This window comes from Pezoporus occidentalis, unplaced genomic scaffold (assembly GCF_034315485.1).
Source record: "Pezoporus occidentalis ecotype Australia unplaced genomic scaffold, CSIRO_AGI_Poc_V1 ctg123, whole genome shotgun sequence".
Taxonomy (NCBI): Eukaryota; Metazoa; Chordata; class Aves; order Psittaciformes; family Psittacidae; genus Pezoporus; species Pezoporus occidentalis.
In genome coordinates this window covers 1,463,026-1,484,572 of record NW_026913027.1, presented here as the reverse complement: position 1 = coordinate 1,484,572, position 21,547 = coordinate 1,463,026, and the positions used below count along the sequence as shown (strand labels likewise).

Sequence of the window (21,547 nt, the reverse complement as noted above, 5' to 3'; positions counted from 1 at the left end):
TTTAGGTCTTTTGGGAGAAATTTTATGAATGAAATATGTAAAATGAAAAAAAAAAGAACAGAAAGGAGTGCTAATTATGAAGCTCTGCAGGCTTTGGAAGAAAAGACACTCCAGTGAGAAACACAACCCTACTTAATTGTTTCTGGAAATTACATGCCATTCATGTCTTCATGTTATGTTGTGTTCAAACATATATATGATAAGCAAAAGGGTAAAAGCAAAAAATACTACTGGTGAATGTTATGCAGACTTCTTATAGAACATGTATCCTCAATAAAGCTTTTATAAGGGAAAGTTTCAATAACATCTTGGATAAATCCAGGCAAAAAATTAAATAAAAAATGCTATGATGACTATGATCTGATATAGACAGAAAGGTGCCTGAAAATGCTGCAGCTAACCCTTGGTTCTAATGCTTCTTAATATTTCAATTCAGAGCATTGTGTAAGAAATAGAAGATATGGTAAAAAGCATATCACGCAATAACTGTGGAGACAGTTATCGTAAAGATACCAGGAAATCGTCTCACATTGAAGATAGCAATGGCAATTGAAAGAAATGTAGTCCATAAACTAGAGAAGTGCTTTGGCAGGCAAAAATTTGCCAAAGCAGGGAGGACTCTAGTGGGAGCAAGTAGGGAAGGCACGACAGATGTAGATAAGTATTCAATGGAGGATGCTAAACTGAGCTTTAGCAAAATAAAGCAATGGACCCAACCCTCCAAATTCCGTTCTGGACATCATGCACAGAGATTAAACAGGTGGCAACCGTGTATGTGCATGAGAGCTTTGGGGAAAACTGGCAAACATGCTGTTGCTGTATTCACTGCTAAAAAAAAAAATGAAAGAAGAAAAGTAAAAGAGAAGGTATTTCTCTGCTGTTTTATATTTCCATCTAAGCAAATAACGGGATTATTAGGAATAAAAAAGTTATTCAGAAATTTAAATTTCAGTTCAGAATCCATGCTGAAGATCACTCTAGTAATACCCAGATATATCAAGATCAGGCAAAACATGTATATACTGGAGGCAAAGCTGTTCAGTCATTAGATATATTGCAGTATGTATCAAGGCTAAACAAAATATTTTACATCTTTCTAATGACAATTTCTTCTTAAGGATCTTTTTTTTCCACAATGGGGGAAAAAGGGAGTTGTCAAAATCAAAAGGCATATTCCTGATGAAAAGAAAAAAAATCATTTAACAAATATTTGGATGTCAATACTGTCATCAGCTTGAAATCATGTTAGGTGGCCACTCTGCACTTCCAGGTCCAGGTACAGTAACTGGAAAATCCTACGAGTGCCACTGCATTGCTTAGGCTCAAACAACACCTTTGTTTTCTGAACAAACAACTGCATAAATCTGTAATGCCACCACTTCCATAACACCTTTCCCCCCTGGGCACCCCTACAAATCCTCAACGTATTTTGGAAGTCTTTGAGCCTCCTAAGGCACATAAGAAGGGGACCAGTGTTCACGATCAGGCTCATTCACCTTTTGCGTTTCCAATTAAAAAGCAGAGCCCTGACCTTTAAAAAGGAGACGAGTCAAAGACTTCATGAATCCCTTGTGACTGATTTTACAGGGCAAGCATAAAAGAGACAGGTAGTAACATAAAACCTGACCTACAGAGATGGGTAACTGCGGCAGGCAGGACCTTGTTGTTGGAGCATTTGGCTAGAAAACTGCTTCTCTCTTCTTTGTTTCTCCTGAAGTGTTGCTTTATCTTTGAATGTTGCTTTCTGCTGTCCGAAGTTACAGTGTGCCATGGCATGTCTGCAAGCCTTCAAAGAACAGCTTTTTTTTGGTGTGGCTGTGGCAACGCACTAAGAACCCACTTTTATAAATATAGAAGACCACAATTAAACTCTGCATAGAAGAATGGAAAGGTTTTGGTTTGCAACCAAACACCAGATTGTCCCTTGGGGGTCTTACAGAGGTGGTGCCTGCAGTTTTTGTTGAAGTTCTTTAATACCAAATTCTCCCAAGATCTTCACTGTATGAAGATTATTAAATTATCGATGTACTTTAAGGATGTTGTTCATCACATTTTGAGTGTGCCAACAGAGGAGCGTAATATTTTTCTGGAAATTCTTTAGTGTTGCATTGAAAAGCAAGAAGAATTTTGCTGTTCTTGGTAACTGGGCCAGAAGAAAATGCATGTGCATTAAAAAATATACATGTACTCCCTGTAAACATGGTAAAGAGTACATGCATTACACCAGGGTTTTAGTATCAAAACCTGATTTTTCCAGGGAGCTTTCTTTACTGCTCTGGTTCCCTCTTGGCTCAATACCCCATTTGATGCTTTTAGAACTCTCAGAAACCCTCTGTGCACACCACTCCTAATGTCAATGGGGGACACAGGCCACAGTAATGGTGGATAGTTTGAGAAGCAGCCTCTTAATCTGCACCTGGAAAATGCATAAATAAAATGCCTGAGAGTGCCAAAAGCACCGCTTTCCTTTACAGATGTATGAACACACATGCAGAAACAAGCAGCTCATGCCTGAACTGGCAAAGATAAAGCATTCGTAATTTGGGTCTTAAAATTAATATGCTTGAAAATACTTGGTATGTTAGTAGTTGCTTCAGAACTTTAAGTAAGCTAAAGATGACACACTTGTCAAAGTGTATGTTTTGATTATTTGTTTCTAACCAGCTGTTCATGTACTGTGCTGCATTCAATTTGTGGAGAATAATCGAAAGCTGAAATAGAAATCTGTTTAGAGCTCTTGAAGCAGCAGCAGTGGCAACAGGGATGGCTGCAGTCCTATCAGATTTTATGCATGCTATTTTTTCTGTCACCATAACCACAGCACACAAGTTCACGCAACGTGCTGAACCTTTCTGATGCATCAGATATATCAGGTGTATAGTCAAGGTGTGATACAGGATCATGAGCCAGCTTCAGCTTTGCATCTCTTTTGTTTCCTATGTAATATTTTTGATAGAAGTGGCAGAATAATTGCGTTTATTATAACACTGCACATAATCATCATTTAAAATGTAATTTGGAACAAAAGCTTCTCTCTGAGGAGGAAGCCCTCAATTCACGGTTGCCATTGTAAATATCACACACTATTTTCAGCTTTGAAAAAAGTTTTCTACAGCACAGTGACATATTCTACTGAGGTGAGTATTTTAGCTCCCTGCTAATCAGTGAGCTTTGTCTTTGCTGAGAATAACTTGGCTAATGGCCTTTGGATATTCCAATGGCTTTTCTTGGAAAGATTTTAGAAAGGCAGACAGCCTGAATGGTGGATAAGTGCTACACCAATGCATCTGTACATGACAGAATGGGTACAATCATTAGGTAGCAGTACCTATATAAACTCTACCCCCATTTCGTAAGCTTGAGTTTTGAGGGTTTAGTTGAAGCAACAATTTCTGGTTCAGGGATTTTTATAGTTAGATTGTGCCTACCTGCTCTGAAAGAAACAGGAAAAGTTTCATAGAAATACTGAAGAGTAACCTTTACGGGGCTATTGTTAGTGTATTGCAGTTCTTGTGAGTTTTGCCTAAAGTGATGAAAGAGATTTCACCACATAACCCTATTTCATGAGTTTTTGCTTTTGTGAGATACTATTTTGGAAGTAATTCATGAAGCTTAGTTACTAGCCCGCCATAAAGTAAGTTTCTTCTATTTAACATCTTAGATTTAAATAAATTCTCATTTTATTTCCAAATTTGAAGAAATTCCTTTTTGAGGTATTGCTTTTGGCTAGCATCACTTTGTACCAGACCAACATAAACCCTGCTCAGAAAGGCTACTCTCTTGCTCTTTATGTAAATCAGTGGCATTTCTACTGATGGTTTGGAGTGTTCAACTAGTGACAATCTTCCACAGAAATCTGTGCATAAATTCAGAGACATTTCACAAGCTTTGACTTGCACTTTCAAGCCTTTGTTAATTTCAGAAGAGAAAATCAAGATGATAGTGCATTTGTTTCATAATGCCACAGCTTTACAGCAAGCTAATGTTAGTTACTGATTCAGTTTCACGGGTAATTTTTTGCCACAAGTGTTGGTAGGGGAATCAGTGATAGAAGTGTAAACTCAAGTGGGTGTGTATAGAGCACTGCTGTGAGTTAAGCTACAGTAACTCGAGCTTTTAAGATGTTATAAACACTGATATAAAATATTTTATTCACTCTTGCTGACATAGAGCTTGTAGATTGCACATCACCTCCATGTGAGTGCTATTTCTTCAGCATGGGTTAGCTGATGGGTGGTAATTGCTAAGTTGCTGTACCTTGATTGTATGTCTGAGACCTAAATAAAGCAGGAACCAGGTTGCTTGTCAACCAGAAAATGTAAATTCCGGGACAGAGTGGGGAGATGTAAGCTTAAATAGGATTTTCTCCTACATTAAGTAACAGGACTTTTTGGCCTTTCCATGATTAACAAACCAAGCAGAAAGATAACAATTAAAAAGGAAAAAAGAAGAAAAAGAAGTTGAAGTGAATGGTTGGATTGACTTTTGCATCATGTTGGCAGCTGTCAACCTGCATGGGGGGAGGCCATGAAGCTCAGGGGTACCCTGGGCAGGGGAGACCTTGATGAACATACATGTGGGATGTGCAGGCTCTCAGGTACTGCTGTGGATTCATTCCCCTGACCTCATAAGTTCTGGTTCTGTGGTAGCCGTCCCCCACCTCTGTAGCCTTTTTGGTGCCCATGCCAGGGTTGACCACTGGGGTGCTGCCTGAGGTTGGTTCTTCAGACCATTCAGGAGCTGATCTGCAACCTACATCAAACACCTCTGGATAAGACAGAAGCAGCTGCAACTTGACCTCTCATTATGGTATGTGCTGTGTGCCAGTGACCCCTACTCTGGAAGTAACCCAGGACCTCTCCTATTGGACTCATCTCCATAGTATCAAGCGGTTTCTAAGCATTATCTCAGTTTGTGAGATGAAAAGTTTAACTCTGTTTCAGAGAAACTGTGACACAGGAAGCTCACATCTGCAGTATCTGTTGGGTTCCCAATGTGAGGGGAATAGGTATGGGTTTTGAGACTACCCTGTGTCATTCTGTACAACCTGCAGACTTCGCTTGTATTGCTTTGCACTGCATGGCTGTTTCCTATTTTCATACTTTCTGTTTCCATACCACCCGTCTTCTATTCCTGGATTTTTCACTGCTCCAGCATTTTGTGCTGCTCCCAGTTCAAGCCCCTTCATGCTTCAGCTTTGTATATCCCTTTCCTTACTCATGTAGTCTTACTTTCTCCCAGGGTTCAATTTTCCTTGGCCAGCTTGCATAGACACAGGTTCCCTTTTCTTTCCTTCCACACCCACTCCACCCAGTCCCAATCTTCCTTTCCAAGATGCCAGATACAAGTGCATGGAAAAAGCATTGTTTTGTCTAACATAACCCTTTTTCTGGTACTTCTGCATTCTCCATCCCTAAATAAGGTTGAGGCAAACACCTAAGAAACAAAAAATCATCCTGAAAGGCTGAAATGTGGCAAAGTCTTAGGAGACTGGGAGTGGACAGAATATAATACTCGGGACCACTGTTTGTAGGCCACACCACTGTCTGATTCTTAAGCAATATTGTAAACTGAAATTCCAAAATAAGGTCAGGATGCAAATATACCAGGTAAGAAAAGCTGTGTAAAGACATCAGAAGAGAAAGTTATGCAAAGAGGAAGAAATTAATGTTGTTTATTGCTGACATGGCTTTCTCCTGTCTCTCTAGACTTTCTCCCTTTATATTTGTTCCATTCTGGACCCAGGAATGAATACAAATTAGTTTAATAAAATTTCCCAACTGAGATACAAAACATTTGGAAATGATTTTAAAATATACCATGCAGCTGAAATGTCATGGTTAATTTTAATCTGCAGCATGCTGTTAATATCCTCTGGCTATTTCAATGGTGCAGAAGATTGTAATTACTCACCTGTTAAAGCAAATGGAGCTTTAACAAATCTGATCACAGCTGAAAAGGAGGAGTGGAGAAGACAGGTAGACAGATGCTGTCTCAGTATGTCATCTGTGAATGATGCCTTTGTAGCTCGTTGAGAGGAATTGGGTAGCTATAAAGAAAAAAGCCTATATTATGAAGTGGACTGTTTCCTGTAATAGCAACCTTTTCTAGATTCCCCTTTGACAAAGTTTTCCCAGCATTGCAACAGAGACAGTGCTAGTGCAGTTCGCAGCTGGTGTAACACATCCTTTGTTACAGAGGTGAAAAAGTAAGTGGGATGACATAAAAATATAATCAGTGGTGAGCAAAGGGTAAGTAAGTGCTATCCAATGTTTTCCTTACAGCATTGGCTGTTTTCTGCTTCCTCTCATCACCATTTTGGCATTTTTTGCCTTTGATCAAAAATTTATAGGGCCTCATTCATCAAGCTGTTAATTTACTATTGCTTCTGTCCCTTGAGTTTCACCGGCATCAAAGAGCAGTGAGTGAGGCTTGTGGCTGTCCTTGGCCTGATGAGGGGATGGGGGAGCCCTTCATGGGGTCTTTGCCTGGGTGTCAAGAGGTGGTCCTTCTACAAGTTATGCTGGTATGCCAGCATAACTTGTAGAAGTTGGTAAAAGTGCTGTCTGAAATCCTTCTCTCAGTGACATGTGTCCATCTCCTGTTGATTTTGTCCATCAGAGTCACTGAGAGATAAACTTGTCCTGCATCTCAACGGTAATGGCTTCAAAGTATAAGCTATGTGAGAGGCCCTAAGGTAGTAGCAGCATGTCCAGGCCACAGAGGGTTTGCGTTTTGACTTTAGCTACATGGCCACACCACATGTGGGAACATTATGTCACACTAGGAGCCTGTTTTCTCCCCTGAACTGAATAAAATGTAGAAACCTGAGCTGTCCCCTCATGCTGGCTGGGGAATTTCTTATCTCCTGAGACCTAAAGTCCAGTAAATGCACTTTTCCACCTGCTTTTGTCCGGTGATAAGTTTTGCTCTTTGGAAGGAAATGTTCTATATAATTTCAATTTTAATTTTTGCACTTAAGTTCTGTTTTAAGAAAACCACCTTGATCTTCCTTCAGTCCACACTGATCTCATGCTGAGTAGTTTAAATCATAAAATCATAAAACCTTTCTCACGGGAGAATGTAGCTCATCAAAATCCTGTCACTCGCACTTGGAAGGTAAAAAAGTACTTTGAAGTGGTAATGAAGTAAGTTCCTGCTGCTTAACAGAAAGTTTTGATAAGATCATGTTCACTGGGTGAGTACTTATCAGAAGAGCTGCAATTCATTTAGTGGAAAAAAGGATCCCAGTGGAAAGTATTTAGATTGGAAGATCTAGCTGTTGAGCTTCTTAGCGAAATGCATCCTCCTCCCTTCCTCTGCATGTCCTTTAAAGAAGCAGGTCTGGTGGTCCTGGGCCATCTCCCATCTACAGTGACTGTGTTTACTGAGAGCTTCTGAGCTAACAACTGAAGATAATGTTGTGGTTTTCAACATAAGCACAGCGAACCCCTTCAGGCCTTTCAGTCTTTCCTCCTCTGGAACAAAAATGTGCATTTGCCAGGTGAGTGGTGAGCTCTCACTTCTTCTCTCACATGGCTATGCTAGTTAATGTCATACTCCTCCCATTCTCCACGCTGTATCCATGTTCCCCAATTCTTGTTCCTTTTTCTGTATCTTCTGTTTTTTTAATGTGATGTATCCTTTCTGCTTTCTCTGGGCTTGGTTGAAATATTTTGCAGTGGGATTTTTAATAGAATGCAGGGTAGGTGCCCATCTTGTACCCCACCTTGCTTTGGCCCTCAAGATTACTCTATCTGACCTCTATTTTTCAATTTATCCAGCTTAGTAAACTCTACTGGCAAAGTGCTGAAAGCCATCAGGCTTTTCAGAGTCAGGGCAGCACCCCAGTCCCTCAACCACTTCAAGTCATGCAATCTTTTAAGTAGACAGAATGATGAAAGAAATGACAGATGGTAGTAGCTTTCCAGATAACTGAGCCATTTGTGGAAAAATTAGATTTTAAAGAGATTGAAGCAGTTGGAATGCTTTGGGACAATCAAGAACAAACATGGGTAAGATGCACAGTGTATTATTAAAAACAGGAGGAAAGAGAATGAATTTTAGATTTTTACAGAGTGATTCTGTTGGGTTTGAGGCTTGACAAAAATCCACTGTGGGGATGGTCAAGTACTCACCTCAAAGAGAGGGGACACTATGGGCTGTAAAATGTTTCTTTCAGTAACCATATATTGGCTGGCATGTTACATACGCACATGCAGAAAAGCCCTATGTGATTTCTAAAGAGAAAAGATTAGTGTGAATATCAGCTACTCGTGAAAAGCTGACAATACAGGCAGAGCTCTTGGAGGTTTTGAGAAAGGATGTGATGGTATGAGATTGTCTAAGGCCCCTAATGGGAGACATTGGATTCCCTGAACATGGACATATCTAGTAGCTTAGAGGGATGAGCTTTTAAGCAACGAGGCTTGAACAGTGGCCTCAAACACCAGTGATGGTTGTACCATGGTACGGACAGGAGAACAGCATTGTCCTTCTACGTCCTTTCCCCTCCTGCAGCCACACCAGGTTGTTCACATCTTGTCCCAAGGGTCCTGACAGACTGCAGCAGTTGAATTGCTGAGGGAAGAAGTGGGGTAGCAGCATCTGTTTTCCTCTGTGGGTTTCCATGCAGTGAACATGGCTGGCCACTTTTCATGTCCATCTGGTGCCAGGTGGAAAGTTGTGTCTCTGGGGACAAAGCTCCCTTGGTTAACATGAAGAGGTGGACGAAGTCGTGGGATTAGGGGTCTGTGTCAGGTGTATTTCCGTACATAGGAGGAGGGCAGTGCCTCAGGGAGTTCAACCCTGCAGCAGCTCTGACAGGGGGGAGCGACCCTGTGTCTTCTGCCTCTGTATTTAATCACAGTGGGAGTCAAGTGCTGGGGGAGAGCTCACAAATCACACCAGGCAGTTTTGTTGTGGGGTTGTAGCAGTATGACAACTGTTAACAACTTCCTGCTTGGGTAAATTATATCAGACATTGCTTCACAAAGGTCGCTGTAATGAGTTTTCAACAAGAATTTATCCCGGAACCATGACACTGAGCGTAAGTAATTGCAATCATACGCTACCTGTGTCATTGATGGTTTCTGCTATTCTGTAGTAAGTGCTATAATACCCTGTGTAATTGGAAAGAAATACAGTATTTTTCTGCTTTCTTAAGAACAAGAATTGTTACTGGAATAGAGAATGGTCCCTAAAATCCTGATGTGTATTTATGTAAATCTATGTAATATGAAATACAAACTTTCTTACGTGATACCATCTAAACTAATGTTGTACTCACGGAACTAGTATTGATTGTCTCTGCTTTTGAGGTATATTTTTCGATACCAGTATAATAATCTACCATGTAAATCATTCACTGTGTTGGGTTCATAAGAGAAGCAAGACTGAGTCTGGACACAAGTATATCTTGTGTTATTCTTGAAAGACTCAGATTTAGAAAGAAGGAAGATTTCATACTCCTGTAAGTCTCTTTTGTCAGTTTTTGAGGATTAGAAATATACGGGCACGGCAAAGAGTAATTTTCCTCGCTTGTGTGGGTCTAGCTTTCCAAATAAATTACATTCATGCTATTGCTTCTGGGAACATCTGCATTTAAATGAATCACAAGACAGTAATACTATCTTTCAATAATCCACCTTCTCTTTTTTCCAAGGAAAGTATGTCTGGTGTGTGTCAGTAAAAGGAGGTCAGTGAAAAATAAAATACTGAGGCAGGAATGAAAGCAGCATCACTTAACTTGGACTACCTGGATATTGCTAAACTAGGTCTCAGTCAGACCAGTTCCTCTCATCCTGAAAGAACCCAGTAGCTTCTGACCTGTGTCTCAGATTTTTTATCTACCTAGAGCCTTTATGGTGAATTTATTTTTAAGGAGCAGTTAGCAGATGAACTGGCTCCAATATAGCAGAGTGTGCCTCTTGTGAACCCTGACGGTAGAAATGAATAATAAATACCTGTTGATTTTTTTTCCTTCCACAGGCATCAAGGTTATGTTTATACCTACAGACTGTCCAAGACAGAAACTGGGTCCTGGTGTGCTGAGGTGTGTACTTCTCCTTTCTCTTCTGAAAATTTCTACTTCCTGTTTGATGTTTGTATTGATTAAATGAAATATGTGAAAATTATTCATGTTTCTGCGTAATCGATTTTGAGTGTGCCCATCAGTAAGATGTCTTGGTGCCATGTCTGACAGTCTTGAACTCGTGAATTAATTCCCTGTTACATTTCAGCTGTTGCATAATGCAATAGTGCATTATTTTGCATCATTTTAAGTGACAAAAATATTGTGATTTTATAATTTGACAGGTACAATCTGGTTCCTACAATCCCACACATCACCAATATCAGAATATTTGAGGAAATTATTTTCAATCTATGGTGTTTTAAAGTTAATTTATCTCCAAATTAATTCATCATTGGTGCAAAACATATATAGGGTAGCTGAAACTTGCTACAAAATGCATTTTCACCCATCTGATGAGAACCTGGTAATTCAAGTGTAGAATTAACATTACTTGCAATACAGACAAGTATTTGTGTTGAAGGAATCGGATGCTAACCTGTGTTTCTTTTATGAAGGTCTTGTTGGTTGGATGTACTCTGTGTATTAATTCATACTTAAATTGCACATTAATGAACACTGATTGCAAACATTAAATAACTTCTAGGCAGGCCTAATTCCTTGGCCGTTATTACAGTAGGAGTGGTCTGGAATACAAAACTAATTCCTGGGGTTACTCAGAACCAGATTGGGGAGTAAAAGTGACTCACATTACTGAGGAGCAAATAATTATCTGCGTCACCCCTGGGAGTGGTTCCCAGGGAGAATTTGCTCCTTCATTCCTGTAAGGCAGGAATGGGAGGATGCTGTAGATTTGTACGGTCCAAGTGGGAGGTTTCTTGGGACAGGCTGGGGATGGTAGTGCACCCAATGTGCCAGGGTGAGGACTGGTGTATCAGGAAGGATGCTGGGATCCCCAGGGACCTGTGGAGGGTATCTCCCTGAGCAAGGATGCAGCCTGCTTTGATCCCAGGTAATGTCAGGATCTGCAGTCTGGTGTTATAGAGGCCTGCTACAACTCCTCCCCCATGACCTCCACTGGGTCTTGGGTTTCCCCTCACTGTATTTTAGGCAAACTTTGTGTTTTACAGCGTAGGTGTCCTGAAAGACCAGGACTCCCAGTACATCTCTCAATACATCCCTCTGCAAGGATAGCTACAGATCTGTGATACCAACCCTTCCATTAAGCAAACAGGAACCTTTAAGTAAATGCTGCTAAGAACATGCTGGCCTCAGCTGTTAGAAACAGCACCCTAAATCCAACTTATCCCCCCCCCCCAGCCAAACCAGGCTGCAGCTGCAGCTGATGCTTTCCTGTCTCTGCTTCCTTCCTGGGGCTGGTTAGTCTCTGACAAGCTTGGGTCACACCCATCTTTCAAGGAGGAGGCAGGGAAATTAAAACAGCACTGGTAAAATCCCAGCCAGCGTGAAGCTTCCAGCTGGTGCCAGGGAGGCAGCATTTACCCAGTTACACTGATGAGAGTGAGCAGGGTCCCTTGGCTGGGACTATGCCAGCAGGACCTATACTTGTCCTCCCATGACTTTGGTAGGGAGGAGAACGCCCTGAAGGATTTAGCAGAAACATTGGATCTTTTATTAAAAGCAGGCACAGTTTCATTTCACAGTGTTTGAAGGGATGCTAATATAGAAAGACAGAAAAACTCCCACTTCCAATAAATAGGTAACATTTTGCTGCTGCCTTTGTAAAGAGGTAGACAGAATACTCAATGAACACATAGAGCAGTACTAAATGCTCAGAGAAAGTCTCATAAAAAGATTGTGTCCATGCCTGAATTGAGTGGCATGAGGACTCCTGCTACCCAGTAAATGCCAGGTAGCTCTCTAGATTGTCTTATTTATTTCCAGGCTGGAAGTATCTTACTGATAAACCCAAGGCTGGAGGTTAAATCACTGGCTGCAATAAGTCACGGTCAGAAATAGCAGACGATCATTTGGGAATTTGCCTAATAAGCATGGCAGGCTCTGGGTTTCTCTTGCAGTGATTAAGAAATTGTCCCTTTTCCAACCTTATATGACCACACAGCTGGAAACTGTTCTTAGTGCAGGGAGGGGAAGAAGGCTCATTGATTCAGCTTAGGTTGGCACATCAGGAGGTCTAAGTGAAGGGCTGACTGCTTCCCTGTGGGGTGTGCGTGCTTTTCTGGGGACAAGCCTTCCATGCCTGGCATAGAGCTCAGCATCCAGCATCTCCTCTCACCTCTCACCCTTTGACTTTACAGACAGCACCCGGCGTCCACCAGAGGCACTTTCGGAAAGTGCATAACCTCATTTCGGCCTTCCAGAAACCTGACCAAGGCATCATAACGCCTCTGCAGCACCCTGTCGTCAACCACGTGAAAGCCAAATACCTTCCTGGTACTCATGGGGCGAAGGGAGATTTGGCCTTGGCTGAGCAGAGCCCTACATGGCGGTGGGGATGGAGGTCTTAGATTTTGCATCTTTGACCTGGGCTAGCCAGCATTGACAGAAATATGTCATAACTTTGCTACCACGTGATTGAAGTGCTGGCACCCAGGTGCTCATTAGGGATAGGGTCTGTCAGTGCAATGAGAAAATGGATTTTGAATATGTATTCCTGGTGGTAGATACCTTCCCTCCCCACATCCCTCCCTCTTGTAGGTACGAACCTTCTGATTTTTGTGCAGTGTTCATCCTTTCATATTTTTGTGGTTATTTTTCTTAGGGAGAAATGAAGGCCGTGACTTCCACCCGCAGCCATCATGAAGATGTTTCCCCAAGTGTGATGTAACCATATCTTCCGGTATCTCCTCTCATCCATGCTCTAGAACAGAACTATTCACTGATGATAGTTAAAACAACTCCATGAGTTTTCGTGTAACATTTGCAGAAATGTGTATTTTGTAGAATTTTTAACTCAAAATTCAGAAGCTTTAGGTTTTCATATGTTTTGACTTCAGGGGATTTTCTTTTAATCCCCCCCCCCCCCCCCCAAGCAGAAGACAAAAAATATCAACTACTAAATAGTGTAATGTCTTCTTTTATCTTTGTGCATTCAAACACTCAAGTATAAAATATTTTTCACTTCAGTATTAGTTCCTGATTAATAGTTAGTTACTAATTTTACGTTACTTCACTTTGGACTCTGCTTTGCTTTGTTCTGGTCATTTATGCAGAGCTGAGCAAGTCAAGCCCTCTTCTTTCTTTAGCCTTAGCAAAATTGCTTACATTAAAGCCTTGGGTGGGCTGTGTGTCTGTCAGTTCCTACAGGTATTCCACAGGTGGCCCCATGAGGAGCCCTGCTAACTGATCTCCCATCACATCAGGTGCTCTGCTCTGTAATGCATCAGAACTGGCTACCACTGCACGGATGTACAAAGTTTGTAGTCTGCACAAGCAATCAAAAGCTTAAGCACTGAGTAGCTGAGACCAGCTAGTGATGTGGAGAGCATTGTTTCTGCTTTCAGATGTTCTGTGTAGTTGAAACAAACCATCCCTGAATACAATTTAACAAAATAAATTATTTTTTTTGTGACAGCTTCTCTGCTTTTCCTTACTTATCCCTGTGTCTTTCCAGCTGCTGCTGGAGGAGAGGTTTGGATCTACAGGACTCGTCAGCTGTGAAGGCTTAGTAAGTGGCTACCAGAGAATTTGGAGTACGTGCCTCTTACTCTCGGGTTTAACAAGCATTATGGTACCATCCTGTTTGAGCTGCCAGACACTAGGAAACCCTTTTGAACAGACTGGATGTCCTACAGCCCTCTTGTTTCAGGAAACAGTGCTGTGTCTGCACTGTGGTTAAAGGGTGGTAGGCATGGCTCGGCGGCACAGTGGGAGGCACTGGGGTTGATGGGGCTGGTGGTGGTTCCTGAGGCAGCACCTGCCTCTCTCCAATAGTATTTTTATCCCCATATAAGATACTTCCACGGGGATGCCTCCTTCACCAGTGTGTTAAAAAAACTAATTGTTGGTATCCTGGATCCTGTCTTGTTTTCATCTCACTAAAAGCAAGATGGACATGAAGAGTGACAGAGCGTAATGGGCTGCAAGTGTGGGGTTCAGCAAGCTTAGGCTGGTTAGGCTGCTCCAAGCAGTGTTTGCTAAGGCTGAAAGGTTTACCTTTTCTTTCTTTCCCTGTAAGTGGCTCTCTCTGTGTGTGTGTGTGTGTATAAGAAAGAGACAGTGCAAGCAACAAAACATTTTCTGTGAAGCACAGCAAGTTCCGTGTAAACAAGCAATGGGAACAAATGCAGTAAAAAAACCCCAGCCCCATTGTAACAGGGACTGGAAGGCAATACTCTTGAAAATTTGAGACAATTTCAGCTCATTGCTCAGTTTCTGCTGAATGAAGGCCAAATATCATTTATGGTGAAATGTTCCATGTCCCCCCTGACTGGTCATACACTCTAGGTGCATGTGTTGCTCTGTGCCCCCGTGTTACATATGCTGGTTGGTTGAAACAAGGGTCTCATCTTCATACTGTGGCAGATCTGCAGTGACTGGTCCCTGTTTGCTCCTCTCCAGCTTTGTGCTCCTGCAAACAATCCTTCCCTAAAGACAACTGACATGTTGGGTGCTGACAGAGTATGTGTGTGCCCCTGGGCTTCTTGGGAGAGCTCTTTTGCGTCCAAGGAAGTGCTGGGTCTAGACTTCTGGTTTACCTGGCCTCTTCTGGAAGCAAAAAAGAATGTGCTTGGAAATGGCCCCTGGCAGGTGATTTCACTGTGGTGGGGATAAATGCAGTGGGAAGCACTTTGCCCAAGGGCTGTTTCCTTACTCATCTGCTCTGAAGTGCAGTGAGCTGAAGATAACTGCTTTGCCTATGGGTGACTCCAGAAGTGCATTGTTCTTCTAAAAGATACATAAACCAGGCTGGAAAATGCCATTTTTGTTTAAAGCTAAGAAACTTGTTTCAGTTTATGATGTAAATTATTAAGACAATCTTGTTTGTGTTGTTTCTTTTGGGTACCCAAGGGTCTGGAATTGCTGCAGATTTCACCTTAAACAAGGTAAATTCCACCGCAAACAAGGTGGAAAGAGAAAGAAGGGCTCACGCTACCCGTGGGACAACGAGCTGATGCTTAGTTATGAATGAGTAATATGGAAAAGGCATAGCTTGACTTAGGTGTTAAGAGCTACAGATCTTTTTAGAGAGCAGCAGCCTCATTCTGTGGGCATCACTTCCCAGGCAATGCCTGTATCACCTGCTTCCTCCTTCCCTCCACCCCTGCAGCCACAGCAGGATGCAGGCCCTCAGTGCTGCGCTGCTCTGCCCTGTGCTACCCCGGGCTCCCACTGCCCCTTCTCCTGAGTGCTGCAGCCCTGGCTCTGATAGAGGATTTTGCAGCTCCCTGCAGGGACTTTGTGTCCTTGCCTGGGCCCTTCCTGCTCTGCCTTCTCCCCAGCAAGGGCAGCGCTGCTCCTCTGCAGGGACTAATCCTGCCATAGCTCTCTTTTCCCCTTTGCTAAGCCCTCCCTTACTCCCCAGCTCCAGGCATGACAGACTGCCGGCAGCATTGAATCAATACCTTTACCCAGACTGGTTTTTCTTCCCTTTTCTATGAGAACACCACTTTGGCCTCACTTCCTTCTTATCCATCCAACACAGGTCTTCCAGCATCAACCCTCACACTCTATTATTACAAAGCCCAGCTGCTCCAACTTGGTTTTCACCATGTAACCTTTTCTTCAGCCTTAAACACTCCTCCTGCCCCTCTTGTTCACTGTCTCCTCTCTCCTGCATGTGCTGGGCTTTTTCTTTTTACCTTTCTGATACACAGTCATTCATCACGATCTATTTGAGGCAGCTCTACAGAACATGTAATTACTTAAACTTTGCTCCTCAATCCCTTCCACCACCATTGACTTCACCCACTCAGTTCCTGCAAGTGCAAAGGCATTTAGCAGATTCTTTTTCTCTCTCTCACCTTCATTCTGATGAAATGTAACAACCTGTGCACAGAAACTGTGAAAACTGCAGTTATATCCATGAACTTTGGTGAATCAGAAGTAAAATTAAATCTTGCTAGCAACCCCCTGCCCTCCCAGCTTTTGAATCAACCAATGTTATCTGAAGCCCTTATTTAGCTGCATGGAAACAACTTTTACTGACATGACTGGAATGTCCCAAGTACATGGTATAAACAAAGACAAGGTCACATGCCATCAGTTTGCACCTTTATTTTTTAAAAATGAAATAGTCAAAGTACTTTCTTTTTCAAATATCGACACATAATATATTAACTTTTAGTATTTACAGCGTGTTGCTGGGATGTTCTTGTAGAAAATGCATGCTTCTGGCCTGAAACCCAGAGCAAAATGCATCAGACCATTTAACTGCAGCCATATAACATAGACCTGTACAGTATCCAGTCACTATTCAGCACAGGAGTTAGAGCAGGAATAAAAAAATTGGGATCTATTGTTTCCTAGCAACGAGGCTGAGGCCATTATAACACAATTTCTGTGAGATCAGAACCTCTAACTGGTGTTAGATAGAAACTGAAGATCGTGGCATACATTGTAAACGTTTTTACCTTGATGAGAAAGCTAAAAAGGAACATTACTTTGACATATATTGTATGCTATGCTTCTCTTTCTTGTTTATTGACACTTCTGCCTGAAGAGTATGAAGATTTTAATGTTTTATCATGGTTCATACAAGTAAAATACTGTCAAGGACACGATTTGATATAATAACATTTATTAAAAGGCTAAAGTCCATCACAAGATCTAAGGAAAGACTGGAAATCGTCAAACATGTTTCCTTAGACAAATAATGGCAGGTGACAAATGCCCGGAGAAATCCACAGCGAGTCCGACTCCACCATTCCCAGTTCCTGCCAAGAAGTGATTCCTCTGGCAGTTAGGGTGCTTTCGACCTGGTATGTTTTGCACTGAGGAGAGGTTTAAATAACAGTCAGCATTTGATAGAGAAAACCCTCATGGCTGTCAGCAGCAGCCTCATCTGAGTGGCACTGTGCTAGATGAAATGTCCCCAAGCAAGCTATCACCCTGCCAGGGATTTGCCCATCTCTTTTTGCTAGGGCTACAGTAGGAACTCCTCTGCCTAAACCACCTTCCCTTTTGGAAGTGTACCTTGGCTTCCAGCAGCACCCATCGCTGCTGCTCACCTTCAAAGGCAGAGTGGGGCTCGGTGGGCAGGGGTACAGGGCTGGGACCCCAGAGCTGCAGGAGTGATTGTGGCTGAAAAGGGAGGCCACGTCTATCTGCCTCCTGTACAGCTAAGAGGACAAAAAGAGCTCAAACCAAACAGCTAGGATGTGTATACCGAGTTGCACATTGACCAGTTCATATATATTTATTTGGCTATGTTCTACATAGATATCTATATATATATATTTATACCTTTCAAATGTTCTAGATTTGCTAAATAAATATGAAAGCAAAGGAAACATTACTTGTACACACTATTTGTTTGGCTGTCATAAAAAATATAGCATGTATTTTGCATGGTAGATACTTTGCTAAAGGATAGTGTGCAATAGTGGCTTATTTTATTTTATTTTATTTCATTTTATTATTTTTATTTTATTTTTAGAACCTTGTTTGCTGGGGAGAACACTAGCATCAAATTATCTGATCTAAATAAGAGTAAAAATTTCCATGCCACTATTTCTCTTTTTGTCATTTGGGTCTCTAGGCTATAGTGCAAAATAATAAATAATAAAAAAAGGGAAAACTGAAAAAAAAAAACCCAACCAAAAAAACCCAAAAAACACTGACAAATCAGTCTGACCAGTAGGGGAAAAGAAAAAAAACACCAAGGATACTGAAATATCCCTGCCTCCATCTGAGGTTGTTCGTGAACAAGGTGGCCCAAAGCTATTTGTTTGCTTAGTTTTCACACATCACTGCTGGTTGGCCCATGTGCAGCTACTTCAGTCTCCAGTGCTTTTTCAGTAATCACTCATTTCTTTAGCACTGTCATCTCAACACAACATTTATATTTTGTTTCGTAAATGTCTGAAACTGTTATGATGAAGGTATTTATTTTTTTCTTCTATAACTGGGCCATGTAAAGTCTTGTGATTCTTTATACAACCATATTCTTACAAGAAATATTGTTCAGAAATGTACCTTACACTGTACCCAGGAACTGGGAAAATGCCAGATGTACTTTCATTGACAAACTTGTAACACATTTCACTCTTCGACCTTTTGGCATAATATGAGAACAACAGTAATCAAGGCAGTATTAAAACACACAGCTGTAGTAATACAAAGTGCATTTTCTGCATATAATACAAATATAACTTTAAGAAACTAAAGGCACAACTAACTAAATATGTATTACATACTAGAAATGCACAGTTCAAGGTAATTCTAATAGCTTCCAATATTTGTTCATAAGGGGTATTTAAAGCAGTTTGAAAATGATCCTCATTAGTGAATTGCAAAAAAGTATAATTGCTTAAAATATAAGTAAAATAGACTCTAATATTGACATCTTGGATTAGTGATAAAATACATCATCACGTTTATGAATGCACTCTCTATATACAATTCATAAATTATTCTTCCGTTGATTAAAAGCGTATTAGAGGCTCAAGGATTTGAAGGTCTGTTTTTAGGCTGGTGTGGAGGTATTCAAATTCTCTGTGATTGTATGAAAAATTACAGAAATCAGAGCTGTCAAACCCAGATGTTGCCAGCTCCCAATTCTGTCCATTAGTTAATGATGAGCCTGATCAAAATGTGGATGTGCAGATTTTGGTCCAAAGTTCCCCCTGGCTGGGGAGCGGAAGGAGTCTGGAAAGAGATGCTAATGGGGTGAGACCGGAGTTCAAACCCCTGCAGGGGGGTCAGGTCTCAGGTGCCTGTTCAGGCTCATCTCTAACTTTGGTACAGTCTGCTCCACTTGCCCAAAAACAAGGGGAGAAAAAAAAAAGAAAACTGGAAAGAAGGGAAGAAAGACAAAGAAAGCACTTTGTTGGCTTCAGTAAATATGAGTAAAAATTGTTTCAACGTATTTACTATGTCTGTTTGAAAGAAATGTGCAATAACATCACTGTTACGGATACACAGGCTCTATTACAAGACTTCTAGCTCCATCTGAAAGTCAGTAAAGGAAATCTGCTTGCCCGTCCCTCCCGCCCTGTGTGCCCTCCCCACCTCCCCGATAATCAGGTCTTTTAGAAATGACAAGCTGAAGGAAGGATCACCTACTCTGCTATGAAATAACTGTGCCAGCAGCGCATGATACCTTGGGAAATAAAAATTTCTGTCCATGCAATATAATGCTTTTCTATGTGCTCTAGATATTGAGCTGAAAAGTGAAGAGTCATGCCCAAAATGACTCTACGTTTATCAACATATTCACTATCCACACTTAGGTTCACCAACTCCCAACCCACCAATCTTCTTCAGACTTGAAAAAATGAGTAATACAACAGGACTATTAATTTGAGATGAAAAGAACAAGATGCCTAAACCCAACAACACTGCAATTTCCAAACGATCGGTGAAAAGATGAGTCCTGGCCCAATGACTACAGACAGGACTGATCCTGCATGGCTTGTCCTTACCGCACTGTGTGGGCCCTCCCAGCTGGACAAAGAGGGTTGTCCTGAAAGCGCTGAGTTGAAGCCCACTCTGGAGCACTCTGATGTCAGTGGAGAGACTCCAACGGACTGCAGTGCTCTCAAAGCTCTTCTTTGGCCACCCCTCACACCCCTCTGAAGCCCATCAGGACGCTGCCACCCTGCACCTCTCTTTCAGGAAGATCAGCAGCTCCACATGTGCTGCCAGACTCCAGCATAACCAAGGGAAACCTTGGGCGAGAGGCCCCCACATGCAAAAGTAGACACAAGGTGGCATTCATCACTGAGAGGTGGCAAAGCTGAAGGCCATATGGAACAGCCTTTTGCGTACTGTATCCAATACAAGTTGGGTTTCTCAGATTAGAAAACCCCTTAGATCATAGCTGCGAGGAATGACATATGTGGGGTCGGTGAGCAACTACAAAGTTCCCATACACAGTCTGGTTTCTGTATGCAATCCCTTGAACTTCTGGGAGATCTCACTGGGATACAAACTACCCAGTGAGTGAGGGTTGCAGAATGAGGCTCTGTAACCCTTTAGATAACTGGTGAATTATTAAATCAACGACAACAAAAAAGCTGTGTTTCTTTAGCAGGTGGCAGAGCATGCTGTGCTCTGCCCTACCCTGCGGGGACTCGCGCAGGTCGCGCTGCTCGGCCGTCAGGACTCTGCTTCTGAAGGTTTTGAATACTGCCACACAAGAACTAAAAATTGTCACTGTCATCTCTCAAAGAGTTAAATGAACAATATTAAAATACCATCTTCTGTCACATTTAAAGGCAGTTGGATATGTTTTTTCCTCTATATTTATATATACAGAGTTCTGATCTAGAAAAACCAATACAATAAACCATTTTACGTTTAAAAACAGGCAGTCTTTGGTGACGCAAAGGCAGAAATTTTCTTTGTTACCTTCTGCCTATTTCACTCTGTCTCATAAAGTGAATATTATTGGCACTGTCAGAAAGTTCAAGATACTGCTCCACAGATAAAACAAAATATCCATCGTAGCCTTGTACCCTCCCAGTGCTTAAAAGCTGCTGTTTCTCTCCATCTGTCCATGCCCTAATACCTTCTTCCCCTTCCTGCAGCCGTCTCTGCTCCTTAGTCCAGGCCTGAGCCACGGCTCTCTGCCTGGCTACCTCTAACACATGGTTCTTTTCTTCTTCAACTGTTGTTCCATACCTAACGTTAAAGCAGAGTGCGCCGTGCTGGAGCTGGATGTCAGCAAAGCGTCTAGTCCTCCCATTGATGACAGAAGTCATCTGTGACACCGTGACGTTGACGCCATTCTCCAAGATGCGTCGTCCTCCGGTGTTGCCAATGAGAGCCAAATCTTCTTCCAAAGACCCCAGCTTGATGAAGTAATGTGTGTCTCGGCCCTCTATGGTGAAATGCAGGTTCTCCAGGTAGTGAGCGTTGTTGAGGATGGCAGCAATGCGCCGGCTGTCCTCGTTAGCCACACCTATGATGTCAGCTGTCACTAAACCGTCCTTTATAGCAAATTTGATGCCTTTTCCAAATACTGAAGGAACAGCTGCAAATCTCCGTTGCTTCACTCCCTCATAGCACTTGCCATCACTATATCTGGGTGTCATGGGAAGTTGATCCAAGGATATGAAGTTTCGGAGTTGCTTTTGTAGCTCACACTGAATGCCAAGGATAGTCTGGAAAAGAAAATACCAGTGAAGTTTGCAGGTGAGGCATCTTGCAGTTCATTATAGTGTCTCATAGACCCTACTAATCTCTTGATTGATTAGAATGGACCTTCAATTTGTCTGGAAAACACTGTGCATATCTACAGAGCCTGGGTATATGCACAGGCTTTCTAATCACCTAAGGCATTGCTTTCAGGCTCTTGGACTCTTTTACTTCTAGGAAACAAATAGAAAACATATTTATTAAAAATGGTAATTTTGTATTTCTTCTTCT

The 21,547-nt window shown here is 41.8% G+C and overlaps 2 protein-coding genes across 15 annotated transcripts in view; one reads left to right on the top strand and one right to left on the bottom strand.

The window, feature by feature from the left end:
- SH2D1A (SH2 domain containing 1A) overlaps positions 1–13,018 on the top strand; it is a 29,885-nt gene extending 16,867 nt beyond the window's left edge. For 5 of the 6 annotated variants that reach the window (XM_062607435.1, XM_062607438.1, XM_062607440.1 and 2 more), the window contains 2 exons: positions 9,991–10,054; positions 12,313–12,665. In XM_062607435.1, the coding sequence (XP_062463419.1) occupies positions 9,991–10,054; positions 12,313–12,522 (274 nt within the window). In that variant the 3' untranslated portion in view covers positions 12,523–12,665. Of the gene's footprint in view, positions 1–9,990; positions 10,055–12,312; positions 12,666–12,776 lie in introns of those variants that run through there. The other variant, XM_062607441.1, reaches the window with a different exon arrangement.
- Positions 13,019–16,216: 3,198 nt separating this feature from the next.
- The window catches only part of TENM1 (teneurin transmembrane protein 1), an 845,211-nt gene continuing 839,880 nt past the window's right edge, over positions 16,217–21,547 (bottom strand). For all 9 annotated transcript variants that reach the window (XM_062607456.1, XM_062607455.1, XM_062607460.1 and 6 more), the window contains one exon: positions 16,217–21,282. In XM_062607456.1, the coding sequence (XP_062463440.1) occupies positions 20,524–21,282 (759 nt within the window). In that variant the 3' untranslated portion in view covers positions 16,217–20,523. The remainder of the gene's footprint in view (positions 21,283–21,547) is intronic.